At 36.6% G+C, this 16,811-nt stretch overlaps 1 protein-coding gene across 1 annotated transcript in view; it reads left to right on the forward strand.

The window, feature by feature from the left end:
* Positions 1-15,588, forward strand: part of LOC591988 (ankycorbin) — a 37,779-nt gene extending 22,191 nt beyond the window's left edge. The window contains exons 7-17 of the mRNA XM_030976560.1: positions 717-823; positions 3,463-3,650; positions 4,449-4,564; positions 5,022-5,105; positions 5,581-5,694; positions 6,545-6,646; positions 7,252-7,351; positions 8,109-8,248; positions 8,926-9,180; positions 10,016-11,134; positions 11,834-15,588. Coding sequence (XP_030832420.1) covers positions 717-823; positions 3,463-3,650; positions 4,449-4,564; positions 5,022-5,105; positions 5,581-5,694; positions 6,545-6,646; positions 7,252-7,351; positions 8,109-8,248; positions 8,926-9,180; positions 10,016-11,134; positions 11,834-11,908 — 2,400 coding nt within the window. The 3' untranslated portion in view covers positions 11,909-15,588. The remainder of the gene's footprint in view (positions 1-716; positions 824-3,462; positions 3,651-4,448; positions 4,565-5,021; positions 5,106-5,580; positions 5,695-6,544; positions 6,647-7,251; positions 7,352-8,108; positions 8,249-8,925; positions 9,181-10,015; positions 11,135-11,833) is intronic.
* Positions 15,589-16,811: the final 1,223 nt, after the last annotated feature.

The raw sequence follows: 16,811 nt of genomic DNA on the forward strand, positions 1-16,811 counted from the left end.
AAAGGTAAACAGTCAGCCCCCCCCCCCCCTCACACACACACTTTCCCCCGCTCCTTACAGCATATTTTGCTATCTTGTAAAAAAAAAACATGGTAATTTTGTTTCTTCTTCTATATTGATAGGTCAGATTCTTTATGTGTTTCAGAGGTAAACCGTTTCTGCTCCCATGCAATGTTCTGCTGTTTTTGCCAATGTTTGTCAAAACTTCACCTTGGCAGACAAAGCTCATACAATTAGCTCCACATGCGACCCTGTTGAATATCCAGTATAGACAATAAGTGATTATTTCCTACATGTATGGCAATGATTTCCTTGTGGTAAATTTCTTTTCAAATTTTCTGGCAGAGCAAGACCTTTTAAATATCTACATGTTTCTTGTGAAACATTCGTTGTTGTTGTGTTTGAAATGTTGATCTTGATTTTGAAAGTGAAGTTTTATGGAAACTGTACATCACTGTTTCTGCAAAGTATGTTACTCCTTAACATTCTTTTTCACAAAGACACAAAGAAAATAAAAATATTGGAATTGTTGAAAATGATTGTGTAGTGTGTCGTAGACTCATTCCTTTTTTAAATGGCTAAATTCATCACATATCAATAAATTTGGCTTTTTTTCTTTCTGTCTCTCTATTACATGTCTGTTGAGTGTAAAAATCTTATTTATGAAAGAGCCCATAATAAGCTATAAACATGTATTATTCTTTTCTGTGTTTCAGTATGGCAAGACGCCTTTCATGGTAGCAGCATCATCTGGTCATGCCGGTGTGTGTAAAGATCTTATTGATAGAAGAGCTGATGTCAACAGTCAAGATCATATACAGAAGTAAGATAAATGTTCCCATCATTCAAATCATTGACCTTTTTCTTCTCATAACTTAACCCTGACACTTAGTTTAAAAAGTGGGACTACACTACTTACATTGTACATGTATAGCTACTTGCGTCCTCTATACAGCCAACAATGCCCAAGCGGTACCCGTTGGTCCCCCATGATGCCCTTTTTCTATGATAATTGAGTGCTGATTTGATGAGATAACCACTTGCCAGTGAACTTGCTGGGTGGTCTAATCCCCCTGGCCAAACTAGTGCAGACGAGCTTTAAACCTGAAGCGTTGTTAAAGTCTGGCCTTATTAGCCCGTATTAAAAGATTAGAACCCTATGCTGGGTTTTTAAGGTTTTGTTAGAAATTAGGTCAATCAAAGGAAACTAGTCTGAGGTATTTAATTTTGTGATAGTGCCACTAGATTTACAACTGTATCACAGGTAGATTTGTAAGAAAAGTTTTCTGTCATTTTGCCTCTTTTTTCGTTATGTTCATCTCGATTGAAACATTGTTTCACGAACTAAGCAATGAGTCTTTGAACCCATTTTGAATTTCTAGAACAAACAAAGTTTTTTTATGAGTCCAAGAAGATTTAATACAATATTGCACCAGCTACAGACCAGCGAGATTTGGGCGACGTCCCCAGTTTGGAGGTGTAAAAAAAACGTTTAAAAAAAAGAAGATATATCCGACCGACTGACCCAGGTTCTGGCACCTAATGGGCAATACAACATCATTTTTGTTTTAGGCCTTATCACCAGTTATGATTAGTTTTATTATTATCATTATTATCATCATCATCATCATCATCACCTTCATCATTGCCATCAGCATCAGCATCATCACCATTATCATCATCATCGCTATAAAGAACGTGACTACATGTACTTCATACTTTGTGCATCTTATTCATTGTCTAGACCATAATCCTCTAAACATGCCAACCCCATTATGATTATATTCGTAGTCAAGGAAGCAACCTTCCAAACATTATTTTAAAGCCCAAAATATGTTGCTTCCTGAGTCATAATAGGTTGGCATTAAACGAACATGCTATTGTTGGCAGAAAAAAGAAAACCTTCAAAAATGTATGACTCATTAAAAGGAAAACATATGGTATTATAACATTGAAATAAAGGGAAATGAGCATGAAGAGGGCACACAGTGTATGGTTTACTATTGTTAGAGATGAAGGCATATAAGATATTGAGGTAATGCTATTTTTAAAAGAACTCAAGGAAAAGAACATGTATGCAGCAGTGATAGGATAATGAGATCTAACAGCTGCATAACAATAACAATTTTTGTGTTGTTTTGTTTCCTTACTCTATACATTTGATGAAAACCAGACAGAGATTGTTTAATTTATTACTTACCATGCATCTACATGGTACACAGAGCTAACAGAGTGCTTTCAGACAAAACACATACCTTACTAGTATTTTGGTTTATTCATTTGAGTTGCTGATATGAATTCTTCAAAAGTTATAGTTGTGACTTCTGTCAGTCCATTTTCTCTCAATATCCTTTATAATTTCAATCATGCAATCACTGATCATCCCAGGCTTCTACTTAAGTCAACAAAAGGGCCCTGGTTTTCATCACCCTTTTCTGTTAATCAATTTCATTTATCGCTGCAGTCAGCAGAAACAGGTGGTTTAAGCACCCGTCAATCAATGAATCAATGCATACATACCAGTGATGGCATGGTAATGAAAGACATCATTCAAACTTCCAATATTCTATGACCTAATTTATTGATAGGTTTTCCCCCACTTTCATCCTACATGTGTTGCATTCTGACAGTGCGTAGAGTGCTGCAAAAGGGAGCTTATCTGTGATATATGATGTTGTATGATTATGTATTTAAGAAAGAGAAGGCAAAAGACCCTCAAATTTCCATTTGCCATTTATTGACATTAAAATATGATTTATATTAAATAAATTGAATCAAATTAAAGGGATGATTGTATTTACATTATGGTAGTTGGTCTGAAATTAATTTGTGTCAATTAGATATTTTACATTCTATTTGGAGCCAGAATGACATTAATTTGTAAACTTTTACACATAGATAATGCTCATCTGGCTCTAAACAGACAATATACAGTGTGCTTGGATTCTCATTACTTCTATCTATTACTAGTGCAAACTTGAAACTGGCCAAGCAAGAAGAGACAATCCTTATTTAATAATAATAGGTCAATTTATATAGCGCAGCTACTATATGAATATACTCTACTGCGCTTTATACAAAGTTTCATATTGTTACCCTGGCTGTAGCTGAGCTGCGATGATAAGGCGCTAAAGCATTTCAAGGAATTAAATTCCTGCCTGGTACCTATTTACATCACATGGGTTGAGTGTCACAAATGTAGATCAATATCATGCCAAACGACATTAGTGCCGCGGCGAGACTTGAACCGCGGACCTTGTGATCGACTGTCCGGTATCGTATCCACTCGACCACGACACCTCTTCATAAGAATAACATTACATCTGAATGCATGATTGAAGCCTGTTCATCTGTCTCATCCTTAGTTAAGACACATTTTTGGAACAGTGTGAATTTGTATTGCCCGATGTGAAAGGGGAAGGCGTCTTTCCAAAATTGACAACCTTTTCTCTCTGCCTGTAGGACCCCTCTGATGGCAGCATGTGAGAACGGCCACAAGGACACGGTAGAGCTGCTTATCAAGAGAGGAGCTAGGGTAGATCTGTGTGATGCCCAGGGGTATGATGCCAAGTATTATGCTGAAGGCAGTGGACAGGACAACCTAGCGGAACTCCTGGACAGCGCCCCATCGGTAGCTACTTGGGATGTTCGTAAGTACCTACTGTAGTGATCATGATGATGATAGTTTGGTTGTGGGTGTGGTTGTGGGTATGATGGTGGGGATGATACCAATGATGAGGGTGATGATGATGGCAATGATAGTGATGATGATGACGTTGCCGATGGTGATGTGGTTATGTTGGTTATGTTGATGATGCTGATGATGATAACGAGTATTATGCTGAAGGCAGTGGACAGGACAACCTGTCGGAACTCCTGGACAGTGCCCCATCGGTAGCTACTTGGGATGTTCGTAAGTAGCGATTGTAAAAATTATGATGATGGTGTGGGTGTGGGTATGATGTTGTGGATGATACCAATGAGGCCTTTAAAAAAATGATGTTGTTTTGCCCTTTAGGTGCCAAAACATGGGGCGATCGGTCAGATTTTTTTTTAAAAACATTTTTTTTTTTTTTTTTTTTTTTTTTTTTGGGGGGGGGGGGGGGTGGGGGGGTTGGCCGCAAAAGGCAATGCAACATATTTTGTTTAAAGGCCTGATAAGGGTGATGATGATGGCAACGATCGTGATGATGATGATGATGTTGCCGATGGTGATGTGGTTATGTTGATGACTGCAATGATGATGATGGTGATGAGTAGAGGAGAAGGAGGGGGGTGAATAGAAGACAGCAATGATGATAATGAAGTTTTTATGGCTCTTTTTCTTGCACATCATTGCCTTAATAGTTTCAGTATAAATCCTCTACTACTATATAACTCTGATGGTCCACCCATCCTCCAATCTAGAATCTGTTCATCAATCTCTCTATCATTCTCTCTGTTGCTAGGTAACGAGGAAGAGGAAGCTTATGATGAAGTAGCCCCCGATGCTGTGGATTACATAGATACCTTTGATGTGGGCAATGAGAGAGCAGACTCGCCTCCCCCGAATAAAAATCAACAGGTACATGTATTCCCCAAAATGAAAATTAGTGTTGTGTAAACATAGCATATGTCACAAACAGAGTTGGAATCTCATTGGAACTACATCTTTGTCAATATATGCTTATAAATGTATAGTTGACTTGTGTTATGCCTTGACATCATTTCTTCAGTCACTATTTTGATGTAAGATGTAATAATGATAAAAATAGTCATATTCATGTAGTAGTTAATACTTAAGTAAATGTCATACAAAATATGAAAATAAATAGATGTAATGAGTAACATTTCAATTTTCATGTCTCAGACATTTTCTGGCCTTCTAATGAAAGGTCTGTATTTTCCCCTGTCAGCAGAGTGAACGAATCCCAGCAGATCATTGTAATAAAATCCTTGAATAAATAATCAAAGTAAAAGATTTCATTGAATACAGGACCAGATGAATGAAACTTTCATGTTTTATCTCATCTTTGTTACAGAATAATATTCCTGCAGACTTCCCAACTCCCAGCCGAGCAGTCAGTATGCCAGCACTCACTAATAATCAGACGGATGACCTTAAGGTGAGAGATCTTCTAATTTTTATTTGATTTTGATTTGATTCATATTTATAGCATACAGACAATGACAAATGCTCTAATTACAGCAAAATTTCTAAAGAAAGCTTTGTCCTTATTCTGCTAAGAAAGGCCTGGTTTGATTTGATTTATAACAGCAGCAATATCGCAATACATTCAATACAACGAAATTTGCATAACATACAAGAAGAAAAACTATTGGTTCGTAAAAGGGGCCAGATAATAGCACATGTGCTAGTCGAGCTTAACCACTTACAGCTAAACTATAATTAAAGTTCAGAAAACAAAACAAAAATAATGAATTTACTATTACAATCGATACTTAAAAAATAAGAATACTTAACAATGTCTCACAATATACAAACTAATAATAAGGAATAGAATTTTATTTACAGAATAAGAATTATAATATTTAATATTAATTTTATTTTTCTTGCTGCTTGTATGTTTGTATTTGTAGGAGTTAGAGGAAGAGAATGACTTTCTGAACGAAGAACTCTCCAAGGTGAATGTGGCACACAAGAAAGCACTAGAGAGGATTAGATTACTTGAAAGTAAAGCTAACGAAATAGAGGTAAGAAAACTAGCTATATTATCTTCATAAACACATGTTTTCTCAACTGCTTTAAAAAACATGTATCATACATGTACTTGTTGAATGACGTTTTAACCTGCTAATTCCCCAAAATTGCTTGTTAAAAAGTTAGCATGTTGACATGAAAAGGAAGGACAACATTTGCTTTTGATTTCAGATTTGGAGTAATCTTTCAAATTCTTTTGAGTTCAGCTTTAAAGACAAATGCTTATGAATTTGCATTACTTAAAGACCATCTGGACTAGTGTACAGGAGGGATTAGACCACCCTGCAAGGTCACTGGACAGGTGGTTATCTCATCAAATCAGCTCTCAATTAACATAAGAAAAAGAGGATCATGGGGGACCAATGGTCACCGATTATGCAATGTTTGTTATATAGAGGGCACAAGTAGCTACAAGTAGTGCAGTGGGGCTTTAAAGCAAATGTATTTCCCTATTGATCATACTGTTTTCTTTTAGACTATAACACTTTTTGTTCATTTCTGTGCTGCAACCTGTTAATTATATTTTTTACTTTGTATGTTATTAAGCAGGTGGACAGTTTTAAAGGCCCACTGCACTACTTGTAGCTACTTGCGCCCTCTATATAGAAATCAATGCCTAATCGGTGACCATTGGTCCCCCATGATCCTCTTTTTCTTACGTTAATTGAGAGCTGAGTTAATGAGATAGCCACCTGTCAGTGACCTTGCTGGGTGGTGTAATCCCCCCCCCCCCCTGGCCAAACTAGTACAGATGGGCTTTAAGCAATACTGTATTCTTTTAGACTATTACACTTTGTTTATCCCTGTGCTGTAATAATATGTTTTACTTTGTATGTTATTCAGCAGGTGGACAGTTTTAAGCAGAGGCTAGAGGGTGAGGAGATGAAGAGGAAAGAAGCAGAGAAAGAGATTAATGATCTCAAGAATAAACTCAGTTCCATGAAGGTAAATCATTATTTTTATACATGCTTAGCTAACTCTGAAGTGGACAAGATTTTATAGTTGTGTGGTTATGTTCATGTCCATTTGTGTTCTCTTGATAATGATGACGATGGTGATGATGATGATGATGATGGCGATGGTGATGATGATGACGATGACGATGGTGATGATAATGATGATGCTGATGACCATGATCATTACCATGACCATGACTATGAAGATTTTATAGTTTGGCTATGTTTATTTCCATTTCTGTTCTCTTGATAATAATGATGATGATGATGATGGCAACGACGATGGCGATGACGACGACAACGACCATGACCATGGCCATGACAATGATATGTCTTGTTTACCCAGGGTAGCCTCATCAGTATTAGTAACTGTTCTCCCTGAGGACCATGTCTTTTCTAAAAATGTTGACCGAGAGTAATGAGAAATATATTAGATCAGTTAGGAATAGTGGAAATCAAGTAGCATTGCATTGATAGTTTGTCATTACCTAGAATTTTAATTGTTATCTTGAAACATTGTGATGATTATATTAGGGAAAACTATACAATACTATTGAATACTAATTTTGTTTGATACATTTTGTTCTTTATCAGCTGAAGGAGAGCAAAGATTCCTTTGAAGAAGATGATGAAGATGAGACAAACTCTGTTGGAAGCTGGGGTGATAGTGAAGACGATCTCTTTGGTCTACCTGGTAAGTAATGAACAGTTTGCTGGTAGAATGCTGTTCAGCTATCATGACCAGGCAGTAGAGGATGGTAATTTTTTATATTTGTTTGATCTTCCTTGTAAGGCTTTGTCATGGTAATACGGACAATAGCAATTGAATCTTGTTACTATACTCACTTACCTCATCAAATTTAAAATTTGTTGCTTGGCAGAAATTATTTAGAAATGGTAGCACTCAAAAAGTTATGACACCATTCTTTTGGGAAGATATCCCTGATGGGTCTCCTGACAATTTTGAGGAGTCTAGAAAATTCAGATTTATGCATTCTTGAGTATTACAGCCTGGTGTTAAGTTTTGCTACCAGGTAATGCATTCAGATCTGGAATAGAATTCAGAATTACCAATGATCGAGTGCACAGTTATTGTGTACCACCTGTTGATAAGTTCTTTTCAATTCAAATTCAATTCATAGAAAAACATGATAATTAAGTAATAAATACATACAAAAAAATACATTAGAAGGACCCCTAAGAAAGCAAAGCTTATTAGGAGGGCCCTGTACAAATACACAGAAATAAATGAACACAAACAAAATTTAAATTGAATTAATCAACAAGCAATAGTAGTAAAATAAAAAACATAAACCTACATACTCATATTCATTACAATACCTTTACCACACTTGTATAAACAAAAACGTTCAGCAGCATATGTACACTGTAGTATATATTAAAATACATGTATGTATGATAAGACTAGTGTACATGGTATTACCTTACAGGAACCAAGAAATCTCCCGGAAAACCTCTGAATCTATCCATGGACATCAACTCTCCCAAACATAAGTCCGACACCCAACGTTTCAAGGCTGAGGTAGAGGAACTACGCAAAGAGAATGACAATCTCAAAAACCAATTAGAGGTATGTTATCTTCATTATCACATTTATAGAAGGTGTAGACTAGTCTGTATTCATGTTATTATTTATTGAAGATATATTATTATTCTTAATGTGTAATAACTTCCATACATATCAAGGCGTTTTAATTTGAAAGGGTTTTTATGATTACAATGGTGTTGAAAATGTTTATTAACCTGATAATATTAATTATAAGAGAGTATCTTTCCTTAAATTACATGAAACATCTTTAGTGATTCCCTGATCCTACAAGAATTTAAGATTATCTTTGAAGCAATTTAGTCTTATTATGCTTGCTTAGTGTTATTGAGTATCATCATCATTTAGAGTCATCACACAACTACAGGTGTACTTCGAAAATGGTGTGTGACGTGTTAGCAGGTTTACAAAGGATCTTGGAAGAACCTGACAGTGACCGCGACGTGAACGTTCCTACTATGGCCCCCGTTCGGCATTAAAAAAAAAAATATTGTATTGCCCTTTACACCCGACCCACAATTTTTGAAATCGATGGGCGAAGAAAAATGTATTGAAGCATTCAAAACTGAAAAATATCAGCCAAATGAGGGAGTTTTTAAAAAAAAAGTAAAAAAAAAAATATTTTAGACCGACCAACCCATGTTTTTTTTGTTGGCCTTATTGATGTAGCCAAGGGTAACTATTTCTCTGTTTGATTACAGTCCGGTGAGGTGACCCCAGCAGGAACAGTATCCCGGGCTGAGTTTGAGCGTCTGCGTCTCTCATCCAACGGCAGGATAGCAGACCTGGAGGAGGAGCTAGCCAGTCTCAAGGAGGAGCTTGAGGAGACGGACCGGGGTAACATGGTCCCGTACGAGGAGTATCGGGAGCTGAAGGAGGCCAACGAGGAGGAGCTTAGTGTCGTAAAGCTGGAGAACATCGTCTTGAAGGATGAGATCGGAAACGTCTCTCAGAGAGTGAGTTCGTTTATAACACTCTTCTGATATAATCTCTTAATGAGATATCGAGGGGTCAGTGACACAAAAACGTAACTCCATTTTGGCCATTTTGAGAAAAAGTGGTTTAAAGATAGAGGTCCACTTGGGCCTTAAGGAGTTAAATCTATGTTTCACTAGCCATTGACTTCAATAGGGTGTTGGGTGGAGTTAAGTCTTTGTGTTTCCTAGAAAGCCCACATTTTTCTGAACATTTTGATATCAAATACTAATTTTGGCAAAATATGGAGTTACGTATTTGTGTCACTCAACCCTCTATATTATCTCTACATGAACAGGTCAAAGGTTATTTGTATCAAATAGCTGATTTACCGAGACAAATGCTGGATATGTGCTCATGTAAATTAAAGTAAACATTATTCTATGCCCTAAATTGCATTCCTTCGTGTACAAGAAGCGGTACTCTTTTCAAATGGGAAACAAAATCTATTTGCGAAGCACCTCTATATGTAGTTTTTCCAGAGTGATTTTTACCACAATGCACAAAATACTCCGGGCTCTACATGTTTAATAGACAGTTCTTTATATATTAGGGGTCATTTGTAACATGCTAATTAAAAACTGGGCCATGTGAATTAAAGCTAAATGCATTTTGTTATTAGATTTAACAACTGCACATGGTAGCCAACTAATTTGGCATATGATTTTTCCTTATATGAAAGAGCAATTATTTTCTGTTTAGTATCTTTCCAAATCTTTTTATCAATGTGTAATTTCATAAGTGTGACATCCATGCCATAATTCAAAAATTCTTTAAAAGGTTCTTTTTCTTCTTCTTAATTCTCTTTGTCACTAGCTTGCAGAAATGACAGATAGAAAGGAGCGACTCCAGGAGCAGGTGATCGAGCAGCAAGAGCTGCAGCTGAGACCAGTCAGTAGTTCATCGGCTGACTTCAGATACAACGAGCTCGTCCAGGAGAAACTAGAGATGGAGGAGATCATCAGCAAGCATTCTGAAGTCCTGGCCAAGCAAGCCGATGACATCGAGTCCTACAAGAAGGAGATTGGTGTACTGAAGACTGAGAAGGATGCCCTGGAAGCGAGACTGGGAGAAGGGAGCGGGTCAGGGAGCAAGGAGGAGATGGAAGCATTGAAGAAGGAGAATAATAGACTCCAGGCTATGATTACGAAACAATCCAAAGCCATAGCGCAACAGACGGACAGGATGCGTAAGGACAAGATCAAGTACAGTGAGCTAGCGGCGGAGAGAGATCAGCTGGTCAAAGAGATGCAGGCGTCTCAGAGGACTGGGGTCAACGGGGACGGGGAATCGGAGGAGAGGCGGGAGCTGGAGAAAGAGAACAGGAGACTGATGGAGAGGGTGGGGATGCTGGAGAGACGGGCAGAGAGCGAGGAGGAGGAGAGCATGAGAGTCGAAGAGTTGACGGCGGAGAATTGGAGATTGCAGGATGCGGTGCGGAAAGCGGAGGACGAGATGCTGGTCAAGAGTGCTCAGCTTTCAAAGCTACATGCTGTGAAGACCCCTAGTAGCCAAGGACTAGAGGCAGAGAACAAAAGACTGAAAGGAAGGAACAAAGAGATGGAGATTGAACTCGCGAATAAGAGGGACGGAGAGGCCGCGTACTCCCAGATCCTCGCTGAGAACCTCTCGTTGAAAACGAGGTTAAGTCAGGTTCAAGATTTCGGGAATGGTCTTCAGAATGGTAGCCCGAACTCAAAGCAATCAGCAGAGGTCCTGGCTGAGAATAGAAGACTGAAAGAAACCATCAAGAAGATGGAGGGAACGAAGAATGATGGAATGATGAATGGGATAGATGATGGAGGAGGAGGTGGTGGTGGAGGAAAGGCAAACCTGAAAGAAGTAACAAGATTAAAGCAACAGATAGCTGAGATGGATGGTAGGCATAAAGAGACTGTCAACATCTACAGAGCACACCTACTCAGTGCTGTACAGGTAAGCTTATCATATATCATAACCCATTATCCCCTCCCCCCCTCCCACAAACACACAAACCAAATGAGGAAAGAAGAAGAAGAAAAAACACACAGGGGGTTTCCTTATTAAGCCTAGGGGGTCAGGTCGTGAAGTGTGCAGTAGTGGCCTTATAGAGAAGGTTGAGTTCTGGGAAGAGGTGAAGAATAATTCGTGAGCGTTATCATTGTATTAGTAAGTGTGGAATATTCTAAACATGGCATGTAACATCATAAAAATCGGGACAGATTTTTATGCCACATGTTCTTTAAGTCCCATATACATCTTTCTGTGTACATTGGTTGTAACTTTACCAAGACTAGGCCAAATTTCTGATCATTTTGATGATTCCAGAACCTTGCTGTACACACCAATACTTATCAACTTTTTCTGATCGATTCCACAACGTTTCTTTCACAATGCAATCGCATGACCAGAAGTCAAATTTATCTTAGAGAACCATAGAAAGCATTAGAAAATTAATGAATTGTACAGAAATTGATTACCTCACACATGATTTACTGAGAGATTCGTACATGTAGTTCTTGTCAAAATAGGCCTGAGAGTTAGTTTTAGGGTAATGGTTAGAGAACATTGCAATTACAAGTCAAAGCAAGGAATGCGCAGATTTCATAATCACGATTTAGACTTTCCAATTATTTTCATTGTCATTTTCTTTAGGATGAGATCAGTTCTGAGGTAAAGGAAGCCCTCCAACAGATCGTCAAACTTCGTCACGAAACACCGGTCACATGACACCACTACTATGCAATGAAGATTTGATATCTAGAACACTTCAACTCCTGCGTGGTTCATGTCAATGATGCAAAGTGGGGTAGCTAGAAGAATATGAAGACAATAGTGTGAAGGAAAGGATGATGACACATCGAGGCTCTAATTAGTGATGAAAGTGCAACTTGGAATGGATCCTAGTAATGGTGCCAGCTGATCGAGTCTGTCTACAGTTTGAGCCGGAAAGAAGTAACATTTTGAGACAAAAACTGTCTGCTGCCAGCAAAGATTCAAAGAGTAGAATGAAAAGTGAGAGAAATACCAAAAAATGAGGTGCTCATCCTGCTGTCAAGATGTCAAATGGAATACATCAGATGTTGATTTCTTTATTAAATTATTCTTGTTACTGTTGAAAGAGACAACATACAAAAATTTAAGGTCATTCCATTATCAATTCTAACCAATAGGTGTATTCTTATCTTGCCATTTGCGATCATGTACACCGTTTTTTATCCTGACTTGGCTGAGAGCCAGGAGAGGATAAGTCATGAAACTTGAGTTAACACCCTTCTCGCTGGTAGAGATGTTATTCCTTTTTCTTAACCAAAACACAAATGTATGTGCAAACTGAATTTATCCCACCATTTGTGTGCACTTTATGCAAACCTTCCATGCAAACCATTACTCCATTACCTCACACTGAATGCATTATACATATATTCATGATAAATGAGGCTTTATTTCCATATCCCGCAGGCTTTATAAAGGGGAAAAGACCATGTTTTGATTATAAATGTATTATAAATACGTATCAGTGTGGTTTCATGTATATACATGTAATGGTCTCCTTGTCAAAATAGTGAATACATGTACATGTACGGTAAATTAATCTGTTATATTCGAAATTTATTCAAATATGAATATGCAAAATGTTTTCTTCATCAAAAGGGGTATCTAAAAAGAAGTCACACGAAGGAAAAAATATTATGAATTATATTTAAATTCATATACTGCCAGATTCAGGAAAAAATCACTTTTTATGATGATATGAAATGAAGAATGAGAAATTTGTGTTATGAGGCTTAGTGTCCATACTTTTAGCATTGGAAATTTGTGATTATTTATATGGTAAATAGTTACATTACGATGTGGATTGTACATAAACAACTACGGTAGGTATATTTATCAATTGCATACTGAATATACCCAATGAAATTATGGTTTTTAATCTAGGTTACAATTATGTCGCATGCCAAATACCTACTAAAGTAATATTCACAATTTTTTTACCCTGTATTTTTCACTTGTGCAGTTCTAGGGGGATCTTTTACATTGCTTTGTTCATTAATTTCAGCTTGGATCACATCAAAATGATTTTTGATTGAATATGATAATTTCGCTCTATTCAAAATTATGCAAATTTCTTGCTTGTGTCTACTCATGGGTGTCATACATTTAACAGCTTTTGAAGATGTTAATTTATGTATTCATTTTTTAAAATCAAGATACAATATGAAATGGGATTCTCTTCCTGTTCAAGTTATAAATTGAATCTAACATTCGTCAAAACTTTGTGTAAACCTAAATTACTAGCATACATGTAAATTGGTAAAATGTCTCTGCTTGCACATGATCAATGGTTTAATTATTTTGATTGTTGTGCTGTTTTCAGTTCGGTAACAAATTTTGAAATTTGCTTTCATCAAAGGTATTTTGTTTTCTACTGCTCTTTATATGAAAAATCCAAGACACAATGTCATGACATACATGAACAATATTTTACATGCCATGTAGCTTTCTCAAAATATTTCATTACTTGGTATAGCCCATAGTGTGCGTGTGTGTGTGTATGCCTACTACTTCAATGAAATTGGATGTAACATTTTGACGCTGTTTAAGATGACATATTGGCTTCAACATTTCTTTATGCGCTTATTTAATTGTGTATCTAATCTATAATCTTGACCTAATGTTTAACAATGGTAGTTTGAAACTTCACTAGCTTATCAAACACTTACAGAGATGTATTTTCCTGTGATAAAGCAGACATAATTTGAGATTGATTGAGTACTATTAACCAGTATTCTGTTCAGTATTCTCATGGTCGGGCAGTGGGTACCGTAACTTGTTACTCAGCCATTTAAAGGGGAAGTCTACCCTGATATTGAGTTGGTTGTAATAAAAGTGGGGGAAAAGGAGAAACAAATTAGTGAAAGTTTGAGCAAAATCTGATTAGAAATAGGAAAGTTATGAATTATTGAAGTTGTCATCAGTGAAACACAAATTGGCAACACTGTGACATATCATGTGAGCTGGTCTCCAATCTGCTCTTTGGCATTGCTTGTTAAACCTGAGATGATGATTATCCTATAGCACCGTGAAAGCATTCAAACATCATGGAGCAACTTTCAGTATTCAATTTGTAATGTATAAGTCATGATTTACCGGTAAATCATGATTTTTACTTCCCCCTGTGGCGATACTATTGTAGTGGTTGTGATAGTCTTAAATACAGGTTATATGTAGGTTTAGCACTGTATTTCACCCCATTAGTCTTCCTTTTTCTGTAGATAAATATATCCAGAGACATGTTCAGGTGAAAATTGGATATTTAAGGTATTGTTATTACAATAAGAGTAATTTATATGATAAATTGATTGTTAATACATGTACATGTACTTTGGTATTGAGATAGCTTTAAATGCATATATTCATGCACATATATAAGACGTAGATTAGAAGGATAGAAAGATAGATGGGGGAGAGAAAGAGAGGGAGAGAGAATAAGTGAGAGAGAGAGAGGGAGAGAGAGAATAGAATGAGAAATAATTAAATTAAATTAAAGAACAGATGTTATTTGTAATACCTCAGTCATACCGATGAGACAGATGCCTGACCAGCACCAAACTGAACAAAAAGTAACATTGTGACGCGTGTCCAAGGAATGGTCAGTTCAGCGTCTGCTTCACAACGTGACCAAGCTAGGACCTACCCACACCCCTTGATTAAAATGATTGCAGGATCCATGTTGTGTTTACTGTCCATGATAAACAACACATGTACAAATATTAGAGGAAATCTCCTTTTTAAATATCTAGTTTGCTTGACATATATGCTCGTACTTACGGGTAAGCAGTATGTGTTTAGATGATTTACATGCAGAGAAATGTACAAACCACCAGGAAATGCCACCGAAAAAGACTTAACTATTTGGATGCATAACATTGTTAGACAAGGCATTTTTGTATTTGCTTGTCCTACCTATAACAACACTCAATGTGCATTAATTCTGAAAATTGAAATGCAAATATTTGTAACAGGTGAATTAAATTATTTGTAATGAGGCACTTAATACAACAAAAATTTGTGCATTAAATTTGATCATATTACGAAAATGACCCATTTGGATTATTAGGTATTTATAAAGTTACATTCCTTGCATGTTTTGAGAACTGTACGTATTGTAAAAATAGAATTAACCTTGTAGCTATATCCAGATTAGTTCATTCAGAAGTCATTAAGATCACTGTGTGATATATACTGTAAAAAGGAAGCTCATTAATACTTATTTTATTTATTTGTCATCACTTTCTGAAATGTTGATCATGTGATCTCTGGCAGCCAGTGAAAAGCAAGAAGCTGCTTTCTGGCTCAAGAGATGGGATAAGTGAATTAAAATATTAGATGTATGATCTATATCACAATGCTGTCTCTATGTATTTTTGTTTTCTTAAACAGTTTTTATTGGAGCTGTCTGTGTTGGTAACTGACTTGTGAAGAATACTTGCCTGACATTATACAGGCATCTCTTTATACAGTGCGTCCCAGAAAAAACAAAACCGAGAATTATCGATGTTTTATCATAAGTTAGTCACATTTATAATTAATAAATGACACATATTTGGAAAGCTTCGATCCTCCTCTTTCAATTCCATAGACGAAAGACTTCATGCATGGCTGATTGTCAATGAAACGAAGTTAAGTCTTTTGTCAATTCTGCTTTTTGCTAAGGCAGGCAGCCAGTGAAAATGAATTCATTTGATAAAATTATGGAATTGCAAGCACTACTTTAAACATACAGAACCTTGTTATTCCTAGCTCATTTTTCATGATTGAGGTCAGTGTCATATGAAAGGGCAGATACTCAATTTTCTAGAAATGTGACTTTCTCTTTGAGATTCAGATACCGTCCGCCAAATGACTTTTTAGTTTCCTCTCTTCAAATTCATTTTGATCACTCATACGTGACATATGCATCATATGAGTTGCATGAAATGAAAGAGGAGGATCTAAGCTTTCCAAATATGTGTCATTTATTAATTATAAATGTGACTAAGTTATGATAACTCTCGGTTTTGTTTTTTCTGGGACGCACTGTATATTGTATGGGATTGATAAAAAGGGTGTACAAAGTTTGGGACTTTGCTATGAGTTTATATCTGCATGTATAAATAATCACCATTGGAAGTGTACAAGATGCATAGAGCTGGGGAAGCAATTTTAATGTTGATGTAGGTGGCTGAGATGTCATCTGAATGCATAAAATAATTTGAATACTTAGGGGATCAGTTGAACAATGTTTGCTCCAGCAAAAAATGCTCCATCATCAAGCTCTTCCACTGAACAAAATGTTCAACTTATTTGACTTAACCTTTAGCCCTAACCCAACTTAGAACCCATTTAATCTCATCCCCAATGTCCGAAAATTAACCGAAAATCTAGAAAACTTGAGAAAGCTGGATAAAATGTACACATATAGGAATTATGATGTATGCACGTTTTAGGTGTGTGTGTGTGTTGGGGGATTGATGATATGCAAAAAGTATAAATATAGAGCGATCGATTGAAAATGTTTATGACCTTAATAGACAACCATCTGTAAAAGTTTGTATTGATTTATATCTAGGCCTATTCCTTTTTTCCCCTT

Source organism: Strongylocentrotus purpuratus, unplaced genomic scaffold, assembly GCF_000002235.5.
Source record: "Strongylocentrotus purpuratus isolate Spur 01 unplaced genomic scaffold, Spur_5.0 spur5_scaffold_9, whole genome shotgun sequence".
Taxonomy (NCBI): Eukaryota; Metazoa; Echinodermata; class Echinoidea; order Camarodonta; family Strongylocentrotidae; genus Strongylocentrotus; species Strongylocentrotus purpuratus.